This window comes from Ochotona curzoniae, unplaced genomic scaffold (assembly GCF_017591425.1).
Source record: "Ochotona curzoniae isolate NIBS_2020 unplaced genomic scaffold, NIBS_Ocur_1.0 contig_1302, whole genome shotgun sequence".
In the NCBI taxonomy this organism is placed as follows: Eukaryota; Metazoa; Chordata; class Mammalia; order Lagomorpha; family Ochotonidae; genus Ochotona; species Ochotona curzoniae.
The window spans coordinates 12203681-12223442 of NW_024465035.1; the positions used below are offsets into that span (position 1 = coordinate 12203681).

The window sequence follows — 19762 nt, forward strand, 5'->3', positions numbered from 1 at the left end:
CTTCCTTTTCATTGAATATCTGTTGCAAAGCTTTAAAACTACTACACAAAATTTTCTAAATGTTTATTTTATTCATTATGCTTATTATTGAAAATTATTTTTATTTCAAAGTTTTATTCTGTAGTTTAAGAATATTTTTATTTCATGCTTTTCTTATCACTAATAAATCATTACAATAGCATTGAGAATATACTGAAATTCTACTGAAAAATTGAGTAGAAACAATCAAGTTTCTAAAAGTACTAATGAATGTGAGGGAAGTGCACACTTGAGGGCACACACGGACGGACACACACACACACAAACGTATCCCTAAAATTGGCCCATCTAGTTCAAACGGAAAACCAAGCAGACAGCCTTGCATAAGCTGTTCTACCGAACAAAGCGTGCTACAATTGGGTCAGCTGTGCTCATGCACCGGCAAAATCTAATCTAAAACACGGTAGCCAGCACACGGTACCAAGCAGTCGGCGCTCACTACACGCAATGCGAACCACATTGCAAAAACAGCCATTTCCTTGGGCTCTGGAAATTTCTGCATAAACACATTTTTAAGATTAGTGGGGAAACAGAAATACTTACGAGTAGCTTGTCAGTTTATCTAAGTCGTTGTGCATATTGAACGCATAGATTTCCCCCAAGTGGAAGAGCTTCTCCAAAGCTTCATAGATGAATATGATGCAAATGAGAGCGGCAAAGGCCTCCTCCGTAAACCGAGTAATGTAACACACAAGGCTGCTTGCATCTGTTGCAACCAAGACAATGCACAAGAAAGAAGTCCAAAGACCAATACTGGTTCTTAAAGACAGATAGGAAAGGTGATAATCTCTGTTTAGAAACAAAAAAAGTAGACATGATCAACAGAGCTGGGTGGAACAGTAGCATTTGTACCTACACATTTTCAGAGAAAGCAATAAAAATAGCAAAGCGACGTAAAATTCCTGAAGAGTGAATTACATAATGACAATGACTATCAAATGCCCTGTATGTTTTTCCACTTCAACTGAAGGCCAGCTTCTTATTAAATTACACTCACCTAGAAGATTGATAGTCATGATGTACCAAGCAAAAAAAAAAAAAAAAAAATTTCAAACCCATTAGATGTCACTTAGAAAGTGTTCACAAGGATGGACAGGTACAGACCAGAGGGAGAGAACAGCCAGATCGGGCTGCCCCTGAGATCCTGGAGCCACACGAGCCGGCCAGCAACCTGACACACAACCACGAGGAAACTGCCTCCGTCACCTCCCCCGTGGTGATTTCATGTCATTTTCCTTATATCTATATTCTCCCATCCAGGTACTAACCAGGCCCGACCCTGCTTAGCTTCTGAGATCAGATGAGATCGGGCGCGTTCAGGCTGGTATGGCTGTGGACCATATATTTATATTCAAATAAGAAATGACTATGAGCATCTAGAGTTCACATCACTTCATCCCCTTCTCTACTAGTCTATGTTGCACAAAAGATGGAAAGTGGAATCAGGTTTAGTGAGCACAAGACTGAAATCAGAGTGTTAGAAAAATCCCATATTTAATAATACCACGTTGTTTCAGACTGAAATTACTCAACTGCAATTATGCCATGAGAAGAACAATGGTAGCCAGTCAAATCCAGGGTGTATTCATTACAGTATTCTATGTTAACTTCTTTATTTTTTTTAAAGATTTATTTTTATTGGAAAGGCTGATATATACAGAGAGGAAGATATTCTGTCTGATGGTTCCTCCCCAAGCAGCTGCAACGACTAGAGCTGAGCCAATCCGAAGCCAGGAGCCAGGCACCTCCTCCGGGTCTCGCACACACATGAAGGGTCCCAAAGCTTTGGGCCGTCTTTGACTGCTTTCCCAGGCAACAAGCAGGGAGCTGGATGGGAAGCGGGGCTGCCGGGATTAAAACTGGCGCCCATATGAGATCCTGGCGCGTGCAAGGTGAGGACTTTCACCACTGCGCTATTGCGCCGGGTCCTGTGTTCACTTCTATACTGTGAACAGCTTTGTCCCAAATCTCTGGCTGGGAAGCAGAACTGAATGATAGGGTCAACCTGGGAACTTCAAGAATCTGTCTTTCTAACTTCTAACAATTTAGATTAAAATTTTTTTCTTAATGCTTTCAAGTTGATGGCCCAAAAACATGGTTATTGCTTCTCAAATATGTGGCTATCCAAAACAGTTGATTTTTACACTCAAAGGCAATTTTATTGTCCTCATTTACAGTTTCCGGAGGAGGGGAAAGGAGGGAGGTGAAGGCCAAGGTAGGACTGACCACAGAGAAGGTTACTTTCCAGCTACCAAACATGACATCCTTTTACCTAAGTTAGTCAACATTATAACACACCATTTCACACATATGCAAACACACGTGACAGGGAGAGCGCTCTTACCTGCAGAATTTAAATAAGATTTTTTCAAACACGAGAACAGGCCCTGTGCTGCCCAGTATTGTTAGAGGTTGCCCAGCAAACAATGAATAGGCAATCCCAGTTAATGAGGCTCCAAAAAGAGATTCTATTGCACTCTGTTCAAGGAAAAAAAGAAATGAATAAAAGCAACACATCATAAATACATCTCTTACGTGCTCTAACATATGCAAGGAATCTGAAAAACAAAAACATCCAGACAGTTTTAGGTACAGAGGCTTTGTTTCTCAAGTCTACCGTAAGTACAAAAACATATGCATTATTTCAATAGTTCGTTAATTTCTGAAAATTTTAAAATACACAAAATAAAATGGTACTTCACAAAAGGATAATGATAAATTAACATGATCCTCCCTCAAATGGACTAAACAGCAATTTTGTTTACTTTAAAAGAATATGACACCAAAACTGATGTATTTAGCACAAATGAAACCGAGAATAACCTTTTTAAAATAACTAAAGACAGCCAGAAATGAGAAAATTACCACATTAAAGTTTACCAAGTAACAGTAATAATGTGACAAGCTTCAAGAGAAATTTTAAATGAAAGCTAGTACACCAATGTCATAGCACAACAGATTAAAGATGGTGAGGAGTGATGATAATACTACGCACCACACAAAGGGAGAGAAGGAAAAGGCAAGAACAGTTTACCATTCACAAACAGCAGGGACAACTGGAATGCACTCTCCAGAAAGAAAAAGTCCCCAACTCGTCAAAGTAAAAAAAGAGAAGCTTGTGGAGGGTAACAGTCCTGAAGAGACAGTGCAACAGCTAGGCTTCAGAATCAGACTCTAAGAGGAAGGCTGGGGACTGCTGGGTAGTGAGCAAGGTCATTTTAGTTCTTCTGAGGTCAGGCGGATCTCATTTTTTTCAAAAGGTAATGAGAATGAGAATTTAAGTAGCGTTGGTGACAACACCTGTCACCTAGCAGCCACGGTGTCCGTACACAAAGTGTACTCATGAAATGCAACGATTCATGGGGTCAGCTCTAACCGCATCTTGCACAAAAAGGTAGTACGCAAATCGGTACTTAAACATTCAAATTACAAAAAAAAAAAAAAAAGAAATCACACGGGTAGAGCTCACATACAAGTTTGTCTCACGGCAATAAGAAGTGTCCGTACTGCTTAACTGTGTCACATAAACTTGTTTTCCTGCCCACGGGAAAGCAAGTTTATCCTACAAGATACCACGAAGTCATCATAAAATCCTTCATTTAAATTTAAGCAATTTAAATTGGGGGGGAAAAATGTATAAATGATGTATACAGGGCGGAAAGCAACAACAAAAGAAGTAATAATACTAATGAACAAGGGGAGAGAAAGCAGGGGCCAGATGGCTCTCGTCTAGCCCGGGTTGTCCAGCAGGTAGCGGGGACATTTCACATCACAATTGCATCCCAATCTCCACACTAATGAGAAACAAAAATTTTCTTTACCCCGACCTATTTTTATTTAATGATGTTTGACCTGTTTTTATATTCATTCCCAAATTCAAACTTGCCTCTCCCTAAACAACAAAATCACAGCTAAGTTATCCCCTGCCTTTCCTTCTTTCTTCCTATATTAGAAGTTTCCAGTTTACGCGTTGACAAGGGCCCTGCCTTTTTAAACACAGGCACGCGTGCACCTCTCTACTCTCCTACAGAGTGGGCCAACATTCTTTCCTGACCGTCCCTCCTTCTCAAAACTTCTTACTTTAGCATTTAAAATGTTACGTCCTCCTAATTCCTTTTCCAGAGCCCTGCGTGTACCAGGGATGTAATCTGCTGTTCCCTTTCCTCCTCCATCCCGGTCTTCCCTTCTTCACTCCATAAATCCAGGGAGCTTCTCATCCTTTTCCTGGGCTTTCCTCCCTCTATTAGCCTCATCCACCCTCAGTCTCAGCCCTCATTTGCAGAAGAATGTTCCCAATCTTTACCTTTCAATCCTCTCCGCTACCTGTACTGCAGCTCCCATCATCTCCGTTTCTTCTAAAGCACCTGAAAACACTACACCTACAACATCACCTCCCCCTGGGAGCCACTGCCCACGGGCGCACAGTGACTACGGATAAGCCATCGTATTTCTCCCACACAGGATAGAGGCCTTGAGCTCAGACGAAGTGCATGAACGCTTGCACTGTTCTTCCAGTGCCTCAGCGCAGTCACAGGCACGTGGCGTCAAACAAGACAAGAAGGGCAGGCAAAGTTGAGTGAGTGACAGTCCACAGCAAAGCAGCAGCATTTTCCGTGATGGTAACACAACATACTTCTACAAGGACCACCAGGCTAACAAGTACAATTTCGGGACAGTATAGAAGTAATATAGCAAAAGCATAAACGAATCAAGGAAAATGCACATCTAAATGAACTCAAAATTCAAAGATAATTTCGACTCGTGAAACACTGAATAATTATTAGAGTTAGCTTTTTAACCTCTTATTCATAAAATAACACATTTTCTTCCCCCAAGAGTAAATAATTAAAAACATAAACTTAGGGAATACAAACAGTCATTTACATGATCTTGAAAGGTAAAAGTAACAAAAACAATGCCTTTCAAGATTTTACAGAGTATCACACTTCTCCTGACACAGTATTAACAAGAATTGTAACTTCTAGGTACATTTCTAAAACAAACCTTCTGGATACTTTCACAGGGATTTAGTAACAGCAACAATAAATGCACTTAAAAATCCATTCTCTCCATCATTATGTTCTATTCTGCCGCAGTCCACTCGGGGTCTACCCACCGGGGCAGATGTGTCATTCATCACGCAGCTCTAACTAATCCTATGGCATCTTTCAGGATGAAGCATCACCAAAGATAAACTCTCCCACCCACGACCCACCCAGAATCAGTTTCCCCAGCAACCCACCCTCTTCAAGACAATACAAGCCCTTTTTCTTTTTTTACTCAATTTATAAAAACCATTCATCCAACAAGTCAGGATAATTTTTTTTTCTTTTAATTCCAACTTATTTATTTATTTATTTATTTTACCTCAACTGTGCATCTTCTCCTGTTCAAATGGCTTCCCCATGTTTTCCATAGCAATTACCTTTGGGGGGGGAGTCTGATTGGGGACACGTTAACCATGGTGCGGGTAGACTCTTCCGGTGCAAGTACGAATGGTGAGACAAATGTGTACAGACACTTGCCTCTGAAGAGCTGAGAGCCTGGCCACTAGCATTCTTTGTACTCACTATTCTGCCTTCTGTAGCTTCTCCAAGCAGCCCTCCAAAAGTGATTACAGGAGACATACAGGCACAGTATAGGAAAAGAATCGAGGCCAGGCACTGCAGGCTTAATGCATCCTTGAAGTCACTCAAGAAAAAAGGTGCTTTCCTTTTGATGTCAAGTATCAAACCACCAAAAAGCCTAAATAGGTGAGATGAAACTCGTCAAACTGTACACTAGAGGACACTGGCTAGTTCAAACTAAAACTATGGGCTACATAACACTGCTGGTGCCTAGCATCAGGTCCAATCACAACTTACATCATAGTAAACAAACTCATGCATTCTAATCTATTCATGCTACAGGAAAGGCTCATCTCATTAACTTAAAAAGAAACATAAATATCTGTTTTTTAACTGACTAGAAACTGAAAAGATTACAAGGAAATAATTTGTATCAGTAAGTTTAATTTTGGACACATTTTTGCAAAGAAATGTATGATAAAAATGAGTAAAATGTAATCATTCATGAAAATATGCATAGGCAATTCTATTAATCACTGCCTATACCATAAAAGCTAACAGGCAACTGTCACAAATCCTACACTGGCAATTCTAATTTCAATGCTCTTTAACATAAATATACAGTGCTATGATTGGATGCTTAAGAAGTGGATCAAATAATAATCCCAGCACGCACCAGAAATACTAATTTAATCATATAGATGTCCTTAAAGATTCTTTCGCTATGTTTAATTTACTATATATGCAGTTAAACTAGTATTACAGTACTAAGATTAGGGCTTTAATTAGCAAATTCAAAATTACACATCAAAACCATACCAATTCAACTGTCACTTTCAAATCAGACTTTTGGACACACCTCACTTGGAAACATTTCAATAAAATACAAACTCCATGAGAGACTGGACCTTTTCCTAACTTACTATGTTTGGTGTCTACAACAATTTTAGAATAGTAACGAAAATACTGACTCAATACTTAAGCCAACTCTAAGAATAAACAAACCAAAAATGCATCAATCTCAAACTTTCAAAAGGATTCAGGTGTTGGAAACTTTACCATTCTGAACTGGTGAAATAAGTCCTAAACATACACTGACATGTGAAGCAGTTACCCCATCAAAAAATTGCTTACAGTAAAAAAATATAATACTAATAAATAATAAAAAAATCATTATTTAGAAATTGAAACTAAACTATCAAATCAAGAATTGATTACTTGGCAGATGACTTATGGAAGTTACCAGGTAACTGATCAATGAGTACTTGACTTCACAGTTACTGATTCGTAGATGTTAACTCTACAGGGAATAGGGAATTAGCCCTGTTGCCTGGGGACATCCTACTATGTATCCTACAAAGAGAGGATACATATCATTAAGCAATTGATTGTGAATTTCACCACTTTAAAATCTGCATTTAGCATAGCAGTGACTAATTTCTCCTTTACAAAACAACAACCTTTAGCCAGGGCATCCAAATTGCCAACAGCGTGCCTACACAAAATACCCTGATTTTAGAAAAACAAAGACTACAGGATCAGTTGTCACGTGCTTTTTTTTTCTAGCATGGAAACATCCATTAACACTTTTCTGCTTTTACAAAATATTGCTTTGCATAGCAGTGCTTGCAGCTCGCAATACTCAGGTTCTTTTCTGGAGATCATCAGCATGGTGTAATCAGATATATACACCTACTTTGGCATTGGCTCAAATACGCCTTTCCTCAAGAACCTGTCATCCAGGCAATGGATATACTACACTACCCTATTTTAATTTCCAATTAAAGCTCAGTCTATGTTATTAAAATTGTTGTTGAATGCATGTAACTTTCATGTCTTTTTCATCAGATCCATCCCTAATCTCCAAAGGTTGACAGGTTTTGTACCCACCGTCCGGTCCTCTGCAGCTCGGGGCCGGCGTGGTGGGCGGCCTCCTTAGGAATCTCACCCGACGTGGGCGCAGATCCATTGGGAAACACGGGAATCTTTCTCTTTTCCTGAATATCACAAAACCAAAATTGTGTTTAGCGAAACAGGTACTACATGGGTGCTTAGGCAAAATGCTTCTTAACGTTAACTTCCTTTTAAATAAAAGGTACTTCAGAATAGAATCTAGCATTTGTTTCTATCAATATGCATCTATTTTAATTTTGATTGACTTGAGGTTTATACAGTGGTTCAATTGACTAATCCTACATCTGCAAGCACTGGCATCCATAAAGGTGCAGGTTTGTGTTCCAACTGCTCCACTTCCCATTTATCTCTCTTCTTGTGACCTAGGAAAGCAACAGAAGATGGCCCAAAGCTTTGGGACCCTGCACCCACATGGAAGATCCAGAAGTTCCTGGCTTCTAGCTTCAGATCAGTTCAGTTCTGTCCATTTAGGAAGTGACCCAGCAGAGCGAAAACCTTTCTCTCTGTAAATCTGCCTTTCCAATAAAACTAAACAAACCATTTTTAAAATTTTATTTATCTGAGAGGCAAAGCTCTGTCTGTTGTTCTACTCCCCACATGCCCACAGCACTGGGGCAGGCAGAAGCCAGGAGCCAGGAGCTCAATCCAGACCTCCCATGAGGGCGCAGGGACTCTGATTCGGAAGGCATCCATTTGCAGGAAGCTGGAAATGAACCTGGAACAGGAGGACTCAGGCCCAGGCATTCTCGCACGGCATGCTGATATCCCAAATGGCATCTTAAGCACTTAGATTAATGCTCTCCCCCCCGTTTCTGCTAATATTTTAAGCTTCTGATTAACTCTTCCAATTCAACTTGATATCAACATATAAATACACACCATTTCAAAATATATATGAGCATAAATGTGTTCAAATAAAACATCTCCCTCAGAAAAAAATTTCCCTCACCAAAATCTTTAAAATTATTGTTGGGGTATTATATTTCTGTTACAAAGTCAGCAGGAGCTATTCCCAAGATACAGCCGCTTTTGCCCCTCACCTGAAGACAAAGATACAAGCCTTTCATTTGTCTAAGAAGTTGCTGGAGCTACGGGGGGAAAAGGGAGCGGGAAGGAGACAGAAGGGGAAGAGAGGCCAGAAGAGATGTGCTATCCCAGGAGGGCCCTGGGCTCAAGGCTCCTACAGAGACAGATTAACAGCACCAATGTGTATGCAGCAGCAAGACTACAGATGCAAACTAAAAAATCAAACGGTCACCCAACCCATTTCCATAAAGAAAATTGGGGTCGGTGCCATGGCATAGCAAATTAAGCCTCTGCCCGCAGCACCAGCATCCCACATGGGTGGCAGTTCTAGTCTCAGCTGCTCTACTTCTGATCCAAGTCCCTGCTTAAGTGTCTGTGAAAGCAGCAAGAGACAGCTCCGTGGCCGTGGGTCCCTGGCTTTGCACTGCCCCAGCTCAAGCCATCCCAGGCATTTGGGAAGTGAACCAGCAGATCAAAGTTTTCTGTCTCTCCTTCTCCCTCTGTAACTCCAGCATTTCAAACAAAATGAAATAAACTTTAAAAAGAAGGAAGGGAGGCAGAGGAGGAAGAACTCTAATAAAGAAAGGGAAGAAATAGCAGTTGCATTTCCAGATACTGAACAAAATCTAACATACATAAACTGATAGCAAATGGTTATCAACAGAAGGTAGACATAACAAAGTGAGGGGAGGGGATGAGTGGAAAACTTCTGAGTATACTTTTTCACTGTTTTGATTTCTGAGTTAAAGAAAGGACAGGTCGGGGCTCTTACCTGAGAAGGAACACTTTTGGGTGGCTCTATGCGAATGGAAGGGTCCCACTCTCCTGGGGGCAGGACAGTGACTTGATCTAAAAACTCATCAATTCCAGATAACAGGTCATTTCTATCTTTTGCTTTATAAGCTACATCATGGAAAATCTACAAGGAAAAAAAAAAAGCAAGGATGTTAAAACTGAAACACAAAGCAAATCCACCTTACATGAAGCGAATAAAATTCATAATTTATTAACAAAGCTCTTAGCTAAGGCAGGGTATTTCACCTACCTTGGAAAAGATCTGTATAACCCATTTAGTATTATCAGATGAATTGCTAGCAACAATTATGCTTTAAGACAAACTTATTCTTTTTTAAAAGATTTCTTTGCTGGGTCTGGTACAGTAGCCTAGTGGCTAAAAGGCCTCGCCTTGCAAGAGTCGGGATCCAATTTTGGCACAGGTTCCAGAACCAGCGGCCCCACTTCCCCTCTAGCTCCCTGTTGGTGGCCTGGGAAAGCAGTCAAGGACAGCCCAATGCCTTGGGTTCCTGCACGCACGTGGAAGACCCAGAAGAAGCTCCTGCTCCTGGCTCCAAATCAGGTCAGTTCTGGCTGCTGCAGCCACTTGGGGAGTGAATTAGCAGATGGAAAATCTTCCTGTCTCTCCTCTTTGTAAATGTGACTGTTTAATACAAAAAAAAAAATCTTGAAAAAATGTATTCTGTTCTATGGGAAAGGCAGACACACAGGGAAAGAGACAAAGAGAAAGATCCTCCATTGGCCAGTGCACCTTCCAAGTGGCCACACTGGCCAGGGCAAGCTAAACTAAAGCCAGGAGTCAGCAATGTCCTCTGGGTCCCTCACACTGGGTGCAGGACCCCAAGGGCCTGAGGTCATCCTTCCCTGTCTCCCCAGGTCACAAACATGGAGGTGGATGGGAAGTGGAGCAACCAGGACACGAACAGGCACCCACATGGGATCCCAGCACATGCAAGGCGAGGACTTTAGACACTATCACATTAGATCCAAAACATTTTTATTTTTAATTTGGTATGGGAAGTACTTAATAAATTCATTAAGATATAAAATAACGTTTTACTTCTATGACATCATAAACAGTGAAACAATTTTACTTATATAAGTTCATCACAGATATCTTCCGGTCAGCTACTCCTTGCTAGGCATAAATGTGGTCATTATGGATAGTACAACAGACAGGTGAGGTTCTTACCCACCTTCGGTTCCCCTAGAATAATGCCTACTTGCTTCTATCCATTATTTCTAGGATAACGAAACAATCAATTAAATAAATATGTAATTGTAGGTGATGATCAACCCTCTGAGAAAATGAACACAAAGAATGGAAAAGAAACGGACGTGCAAGAACAGCTGGCTAGGGCAAGCTACAGGAGGAAGATGAGTGGCACAGGGTGTGTAAGCCAAGACACTGGCAGAGGCCAGCTCAGGGGGGACCTCCTGCGATAAAATATACAATGGGAAGTCAAGAATCCATATATTCAAATCTGCATGCTATCGGCAATGTGAGGGTGGAAGACTAAGACTAAGAATAAGACAAAAAACCAAAAAGGGTCACTGGGGTAGTCACTTAGAAAGAGGAGATGCAGTAAACATGAGAACAGGCACGACGAGGAACACACTGAGAGCTCAAAGCAGCACAGTCACGACTGGCTGGCTGAGACAGCACAGAGATGTTCAAGCTGGTCCAGATGTGTGGCTGCATACACACGACAGACACGTCTGACAAGCAACGGGCTCAACTTCCTCCCCAAAGAGAAGCCAACGGGAGATATCTCCACTTCACTGTCAGCCCCCCAAGTAAGTACACAAAGAATATTAGAAAGTATCCAATGACCCTGACGAAAAATGTCTCGGAAACCTTACCAAATAGTTGAAGGGTGTATGAGATTAAACAGTACAGACAGCAAGCACGATTATGTTACAGTCCCTATGAGAGACAGGAGAACTACGGTTCAATTCGTTACACGTTTCACAATCAGTCCACCGCAGTGGGATCTCGGTGTGTGCTTACCTCATCCGTCATGAGCGTTGCTATCGACCTTCCAATTTCATGGTACTGTGGGGCTTTGCCTGCTGGACCCAACAACAAAAACAGAAACCTAAGGAAACAGGAAAACAGACGCATTTAAAAACACACCACCGCACACAAGTCCAGGCTGATATAGAAAAATTCCCATTCAGATGTCAAACAAGCCAGCACCTGGGCCTTTCTTCCACCCCTTACCCACTCCGAGCCAATGACTACACTGAATGAAGACTAGCTCTCCACCGAGTTAGCATTTCACATCTTCCTTGGAAGAAAAGAGTAACTACGAAATCAAACGTTCTTCTGCATCCTTTTGGATTAGAGTAAGGAAACAAATCTGGACTACAGGAAATTAGTAAGAAAGTACTGTCAGTAAGCACGGAAAGCAAGGTCCGCCAAATAGAACAGCTTAATGGTTGACGCAAAAAGAGCCACAATGCCTCGGATGTAAGTTCTGAACAAAAATCCAAGGCTGTCAATAAAAAGGTTTCAGCCTACTGACTCAATTAATTCCTTTGGAAAAAGCAAGGAGATTCCATTTGCTACAGCAGATCTAACAACAAAATTCCTGTTATTCTAATGACGATGTGGAATTCTTCCTGCGTAACGTTTAGCATTACAGTAAAAATTAACATTCATACTTCTACAAATTGGAGCTGCTTAACCTGAGCTTGAGAATTTACAAATGAATTCACGCTTTTTACAACACTGCAGCATTACTGCAACTGAATAAACTAGAACCAGAAAGTACATTTCCATCAAGTTCCTATTAACTCTTTGTTTTCTCATATCATAAAAATAGTATAAACAATAAGTTTCATTTGCAATTCAGCTCCTTTAGTTAACACCTAATATACGGATTACTCTTACCATCATAGATGCTATCCTTGATTTAGCTTTTACTTACAATGTCACACTCAACATATGCTGTCAGGTCACAACGCAGCATTTTGCCTAATTCAAAAGCAGTATTTGATTTCATGAACCCAGTGGGATATCGCCTTCAGATTACAAATGAAATTTAGAAAACCTGAGTCCCCATAAAAACTAAATGGTCGAGGAAGGATTTAATTCCATTCTGGCGCAGCACCTGCACAGAATATTAAGTCTTAAGCAATTAACTGATTCTTAAACTTTAAAATACAAAATTTCTCAAAGTCAGGAAGCATTTTGCAAAAGCATGGTAATTTTACTGCTGAGGGGAAAAAAGACAACTCCTTCATGCTTTACTGCTTCAAACCTTTGACATGATGACTGAATATCAGCTATGAAAGCGAGGTTTTATGACATAAAGCTACGTGCTCGTGCTTGCACATTTAATGGACTGAAAGTGTTGGGTCAGAAACACGCTGAGAAAGGAGCTCTTCACCTGGTGGGAACAGGGACCTCGGTCAGCCCGGAGAGCAGGACGGCGGGAGCCAGCCTCACGAATGCAATGATGGGTCTTTCCAAGAAGTCCACCTCTCCCACCAGCACATTGGATGCCTCGGCTCCCGAAGGAATTTTCCTCATGAAATTCATGTCAACCTATTGATAAATATGTCATTATTAAAATCCGTATGATGTGTAAAGACTACAGGGAAATGGGGTATTTGTTCAGCAAGACAACTTAACAGGTGTAATAGATATAAATGCTAACATTTTCACAAAGAAAGTAGACAGATACAGGAAGGCAAGCAGAACGCATTCATCAAAACTACCATTTAACCACGAGTCTTCACTACTTCAGGTGTAAATCTTCAGACGTAAATTGGAGAATACTTTTTTAATACAACAGCACTATTCATCAGAAACTAAAAGGACAGATACGTAATTCACAAGCTAACAATGGCTCATGAAATTATACACAGTGCTAAAAATCTTCATTTCACAGATTTTTAAATAAGAGAAATAAATTAATGTCTTTGTATTTTATAGATTCTGTGAAGTCCCTGTTCCAAAAAAGAAAAACTGGGCATTTCTGAGTATTTTCGTTAAGTAGGGAGAAAAACTTATATTTGAAATGAAGGTAAGCAATCCTTAATGGTATAGATATTTGATAATGTTCTGTTAATGAAATTTAGTTTGCTTGTGTATAATTCCAAGAAGGTTACAAACATAATTATCCAAGTATGTGAACTTCTTAATATGCAGTTCCACACAAATCACTCAACAACCACTGACAGGGCTAGCTATTAAAAATAAAACCAGCACTTACGGCAGGCCTCTTGAGTCCCACACCCAGTGTGCCACAACTACAGTGCCAGGAGGCAGTCTCCTGCCCGCAGGAAACAACGAGGTGTACACAGGGATAGGCCAAGTGGAAAAAAGTAAAACTGTGACAGAGGAACAAAAAAATCAAGGGCAACTGCCGTCTCTAGACGACATCTACAATGCAAATCACACTCATCGAGTCATTTCACAAGAATGTCAGCTTAGAAATACAAGACCAAAGGGTGCAACAGCCTTCCTGCACAGCCCATGCCCCCAAAGCAACAACACGGAGCTCGGCCACGCTGAGCCAATTATTTACACGACTCGTAGACGCAGCTTTGTAGAACACTAGGCCTAAGAAAGTCCAACCTCATCTGACATAATCCTACTTAATAAAAAATCTAACACTAGATCTAAAAAAAAGTATTGAGTGTTCTGTGGCCAACACATACTCAAACATTTCCACAGCTTCACAGAACCGATTTTTCACAAGGAGCTCTCTTCAAGTACAGTTTAAATTCAGCCACATTTTAAACTTAGCTTTTTTTTGGTTCTGCCTCCTCCTTTCTTTCCAAGCAGGTGGACAGTTGTTTTTTGTTTGTTTGCTTGCTTTTGGCCTATTCCAACTAGTCACCCAACAACAACAAAATACAGACGGATTTTCTAATTCCATGCTTCTACCCACCAAAGGGAAAGCAGACATTTCCTTAGAGCTGTGCACCAGAGGGCACGGGACACCATCACGGTCCCAGCAAGGCTGCGACTAGCGCTGCTGCGTCGTTGTCGGACTTGACTTCTCTAACGGCGGGAAGCCCAGAACATGCGATTGCAGCTCAGGAGGCACTGACCTTCCAGGCCAGCTGTCTAGATACACGTGGACATAACATGCTGCTCACACATCCTCTTGTTATTGTTTGTCTCTACAACTGGTAAATGTGCGAAATTCTTCAGGTAACTCAGAGGCTAACTAACCTTTCTCACAGTGTCTGATCTTAACATACATATCACAAGCAACACGTACAGCTTAGGAAGCATGGTCTGCTGGAAGATCGTTTATATATATGTTAACAAAGCCACGAATCGCTAGTGCTTCCTTTAACAAGAGCTGTGTTGAAAATCATTATTTAATGACAGAATTACCTTGCTGAAGTCAACAGTACTATTTTCTCTGCTTCCTCCACCTCCGTTACCTTTCATTTCTCCACTCTTATTGCTATCCAAGTTACCAGGGGCAGACTGGGGAGAGGCCAAAATACCTGTGTTTAAGAACAAACAAGTCCAAATTAGTAAGGACAAAATTCACTTTTTGTAGCCTGACTCTGCTGACATCCTGAAAGTGATGGTTTAGGATTTAAGCATAGGTGCCGTGCCAAGTGTTAGTACCACACTAGCAAAACTAAAATAGGTAAGCAATAATTGAAGCTATATTTTAAATATTTAAAGTCACACATCTAGGATTTATGAAATCTGGTGGCCTTTTGCAAAAAAAGAAAAAAAAAGTGTGTTGGTGCGGGACCAGAAAAGACAGGAGGAGAGGCCGACTGAGCGCTACCACAAACGCTTCCGGCATGCACTTGAGCACATCAGGCATGCGTGTGACCCCCAGCGTCCTCGGGTGCCCGACCACACTCCCCTGCACACCTCCTAGGACACCCAAGGACGGTTCAGAAAACCTCAAAGCTGCACCAGCCAGGGTATAAGCTGAGTTTCTCACAATCTTCACAAATGTTTGCTTAAGAAGTTTCATTTGCTTTGTTTAGTAGCATTAAAGTCTGCTGTCATTATGCCTATGAAATATGACTTTGGAATATAATAAAATTACAGCATAACTGCATGGAGTAAGGACGTTACCATCAAAGAGCTGTGCTAACCGGAACATACACTGTCGCCTGGAAGGTATGGAACAGACCCCAGCAGCGCCTGTGATTAGCTTGCCTGGGTTTACACAGATTGTTCTTTGGACTAACATGATATGTATGCATGGTTCAGGCATTAATATGTTCATCTCAAGGGATATTCAGTAGAGATACATACAACAAAATAATCCAAAACACCAATTAGCATATTCCTTTACAAAAAATTCATACTTCAACTATTTATCATTCAAGTACACCACACAGATCTCTACCATTAAGTCCAAGAACATAAACAAATTACAGCCTACACTGAATGTCATAGGGATAAGTAAAAACAAACTTTTGTTTAAAAATGGGTATTCAAATCCAGAATTTCAAGCATATCAGAAACACTTCAAAATTCCAAGAGCATTATTTCTGTGGAACATAGCATATTGAAACTAATGAATAATTCAAACCAAGTCCTTTGCGTTTACTGCTCAAACCCAGTGACAAACAGCTCTGTAACATCCGCTGTTCCACGCCCCTTCCACCCCAAATCTCACTCTCAAAAGCAAACAAGCACTTGCAATCTCTTATAGCCAGGAGCTCAATTTCTGGGAAAGGTAATCAAGTCTGGAAAAAAAAAAAAAGATTTCCTAAGACAACTCATTTCCCAGCATGGAAAAGTTATGAAGATTTTTCTTCTTTGACCTTTGTCCCTAAACTTCTAAAATAAGAGTCCTTTTCTTGCCCAAGGGATATAAAAGTTTTCCAGAGACTTCTACCAAATCTACACAAGAAAACCAGGAGAGACATATTAAGGAGACTGTGGTAGCAACCATACCTGAGCATTACATGCTTTCAAATGCTTAATAACCTCTGGATGTGTCAGCCAAGCACCTGCAATACCATTTCCCAGTTGCCAGAACTGTGAGAGAACAGTGGAATGAAAGGGCTTTATGGGAAAGTAGGAATATGGCAGGAATGTGTGAAGAGGAAGCAGAACTCGATATTGATAAAGCCAGAAGACGTATCCTGAAGTTACCTGGCTGACTTGGTCACTTGGATCCGCCCCTTTTTCAAAATTAGCATGTCAGATATTTGATACCAATTCTCCCATGAGCCTCTGCTTCTACATCAAATCCCTTAGACTCAAAACTGAAGATCACAAAGCTCACCACCATTAGCACAGAGTACACAGACATGGTATTTCTTTAAGAAAAAAAAAACTATATAATTAAAAAAAATCAGATTTAAAAAAACCATACTCAGAGAGGCTTACACCGTGGCATAGTTGCCTAAGCTCCAGCTGTGGCTGTGGCATCCCATGTGGGCACTTGCTTGTGCCCCAGCTGCTCTGCTCCCCATCTAGCTCCCTGCTAAAGGCAGCAGGGTCAAGTCTTTTGGCCCTTGCACCATTGAGAAAGACCCAGGAGAATCCCCTGGCTCCTAGCTTCTGGATCAGCCCAGCTCTGGCCAGTGTGCATTTAGGGAGTAAGCCAGTGGACAGAAGATTTCTCTGTAACTCTGCCGCTCGAATCAAATTTTAAAAAACAACTTATCTATAGTACTTTCATTTTTAATTTTGCTCTCCAACAGCAATAACTGACTTTTCTGTTGCTGAAAGTTTGAGCGCATTTGAGAGCACATGGGGCAGACACGTACAACTGGAGAAGCTCTCTACCTCTCTTCCCTCCTTTTCTCTGTAACTGTCTTTCAAATTAAAAAAACAAAAAACAAAACAGAAAAAAACACCTTTACAAAGAAAGAAATGAAGAACAGGGCCTCTGCTTCCAAACTAAGGAAAATCTGGATAAAGACTAGATATTGCATAATAGGTGACTAAAGTACATTCCAAAATATAACATTACTCTTGAAATAATGATTCTGCACAGTCATTACAGAATCTTAATGTTCTCAGAGATAAAAATGAGATTCTATTTTTCTTAGAAAGGCTAAAATGTAATACAATCCTCCAAGAAAAAGTCTCAAATGGATAAAATGCAAATAACCTCATTACACCTAAGTTCAAGGTAATACTCATTCACCTGAGTGAAATGCAAGAAAAGCCACTGTTCCAAAAATTAATACTAAATCATGGCCAATTAAAATGTCCATTTTAACAAAGCACATTTTTCTGAACCAAATGTCTTGACCTCTAAAATCTCAGTGACTATTTCTGAAAGGACTTCTAATCTATGGAGCCTTCTAAATTTTTAGTAACTCTATTCTTTTCTACAATATAAGGGGGGGGGAAAAAAAAGAGAATACATGCAAAAGTCAAAATGAATGAAAAGCATGATCTGCGTAGGCTGCTGAAGTTATGTGCTGAAAGGCATTCCCAGTGCAAGTGACCCAGAGGCAGAAGCGCCACACATGGCAGATTTGGGATAGTTGCCTGGAGTTAAGCCAACATTCTCGTCTTGCTCCTGGCCTGGCGACACTTCTAAGTCTTCCTCGGGCGGATGGATTACTACTGTGGGAATACCATCACGGGCAGGTGTGACCAGCAGTTGTGGGGCCTGCGGCCGACTCTGCTGGGAACTTGCGGCGGCCGGGCGGCTGGTGCCAGGGCTGGAAGGAGGACTGCCAGGAGGGGTGGGCCCTGGGGTGGTACACCTCGAGCCTGCCGGGGTTCCAGCTCTCGAAGAAGGAAGAAGGTGATTGAGAAGAAGAGACAAGGGCGATTCTCCTCTCAGTGAAAGGTTTGAGGCGGAGAGACCTGTTCGCAAAGAGTGGCGGGAGGCTGAGAGGCCTTCCCCTGAGACAAAAACAAAGGGAGGAAAAAAAAAACCATGAAGTTCAACGCAGGAGGCCAACGAGACAGCAGCATCACACGTGGTGTAAAGGCCTACCAGCAAGGGCCTACAGTGGCACATGCACACGCTCAGCGATAGCAAGTCAGCTTCTTACAGTTAGAAAGTCAATGGGAGGTTATCTGCATTATAATTAGCTCCCTGAAGATAAATCAAATAAGAAATTAAAACAAAATAATGTTAAAGCTGGCTGCTAGTGGATAACAGGACAAGTTAGAATGTTCAACAATGTGGCATATTTAAAAGGGCCAAAATCAGCACAAAGTTGCTGCTTAAACAAGTACAAATAAAAATGAAGAGGAAAAATCTAACAGAATCCAAACCAAAACTTATCAGAACAGCATAATGTATTTTTTTTCTTACGTCATGTCAAAAGATTACAGATAACTTCTTTCTCATTACTGAAGTCCATATTAATGATACCTAACAATACCTAACCTAAAAACGGTTTCAATTTGTTGTAAGGTCACCAGGGCAACATTTATTTGATGGTTCTCTCAAGCCAACAGTAAAAACAAGGCAAAATATAAAAACGTTTCTGATTACAGAAACAAAGTCAACATTAAAGGAAATATAGTGTTGTTCTAAGATATTCTTAGATGCTCTAAAAAAATGCTTCTCATTTCTAAATATAGCAGCTCAATTTAACCACATACATGCATGAACAGGGTTCAAATCGTTCATGGAAAAGTGGAAATTAGAAGACAGGAAATGTCAAAATCCATGCCTAATTTTTTTCATAAAACACAGCTTCCAGGAGCCATCTGACGATCCTTTGTAGAATATTTGAACCGGGTAAGAAATATTCCTCACCAATAGCAGTGAGGCTAACTCCAGAATATTTCCAAAAGTCATGCACACTCAGAAAATGAAAACATTTGATATTTCCTATTAAGTGCAGATTAATGCAGCGGCATTCCTCTTTTAGGAAAAGCATGAGAATTTACAACAGTCAACTCCCACACGGTGTAAGTTATCAAAACCGCATGCTCCAGAGACTCAAAAAACATTTTTAAAAAATGAATGTCACACCCATAACCATCACCAGCTTATGCCAATTTGTTAAGAAAAGCTACATGCAAAAAAAAATTTTTTTTAATGATAAAGTTTAAAAAAATTATAAAGTAGCAATTAAGAAAAAAAGGAGCCATTATCTTACTGCTAAAAGTAACCAAAAAAAGATGGGAGGAAATATCAGGAGCCACTCACTGCATTTGAGGAACAAAGGCGGAGCAGTCCTACTGGGTGAATGACATTTCACCAAAGCACAGAACACATAACAAGTGAAAGATGAAGCAAGTAAAAAACAAACAAACAGTAAAAGGTACTTTACAGTTTGCTTTAAATGAACGCAGGTCCACAGGAGGAGACATTCACTTAGTCCTAATGGTTGGTTCCTTGAACATACCAAGGCATAATCTTAAGCTGACTAAAGCGAGTTTTAATGGTTGTTGAATTAGGTATCTTACACTGAGCTCCAAAAGATGATTGTGGTCAGTTTTAGCTGTGGCTGTCAGTTTTTAACAGCTGTGTCATTAGTTCAAAAAC

At 40.6% G+C, this 19762-nt stretch overlaps 1 protein-coding gene across 3 annotated transcripts in view; it reads right to left on the reverse strand.

Annotated features, from left to right (window-relative positions):
* Positions 1-19762, reverse strand: part of SLC4A7 (solute carrier family 4 member 7) — a 77308-nt gene that overhangs the window by 21879 nt on the left and 35667 nt on the right. For 2 of the 3 annotated variants that reach the window (XM_040963767.1, XM_040963757.1), the window contains exons 7-14: positions 14701-14816; positions 12737-12894; positions 11353-11440; positions 9319-9465; positions 7497-7603; positions 5610-5784; positions 2384-2517; positions 583-828 (exon numbers count right to left, since the gene is read on the reverse strand). In XM_040963767.1, coding sequence (XP_040819701.1) covers positions 583-828; positions 2384-2517; positions 5610-5784; positions 7497-7603; positions 9319-9465; positions 11353-11440; positions 12737-12894; positions 14701-14816 — 1171 coding nt within the window. Of the gene's footprint in view, positions 1-582; positions 829-2383; positions 2518-5609; positions 5785-7496; positions 7604-9318; positions 9466-11352; positions 11441-12736; positions 12895-14700; positions 14817-17796; positions 18160-19762 lie in introns of all 3 variants that reach the window. The other variant, XM_040963749.1, reaches the window with a different exon arrangement.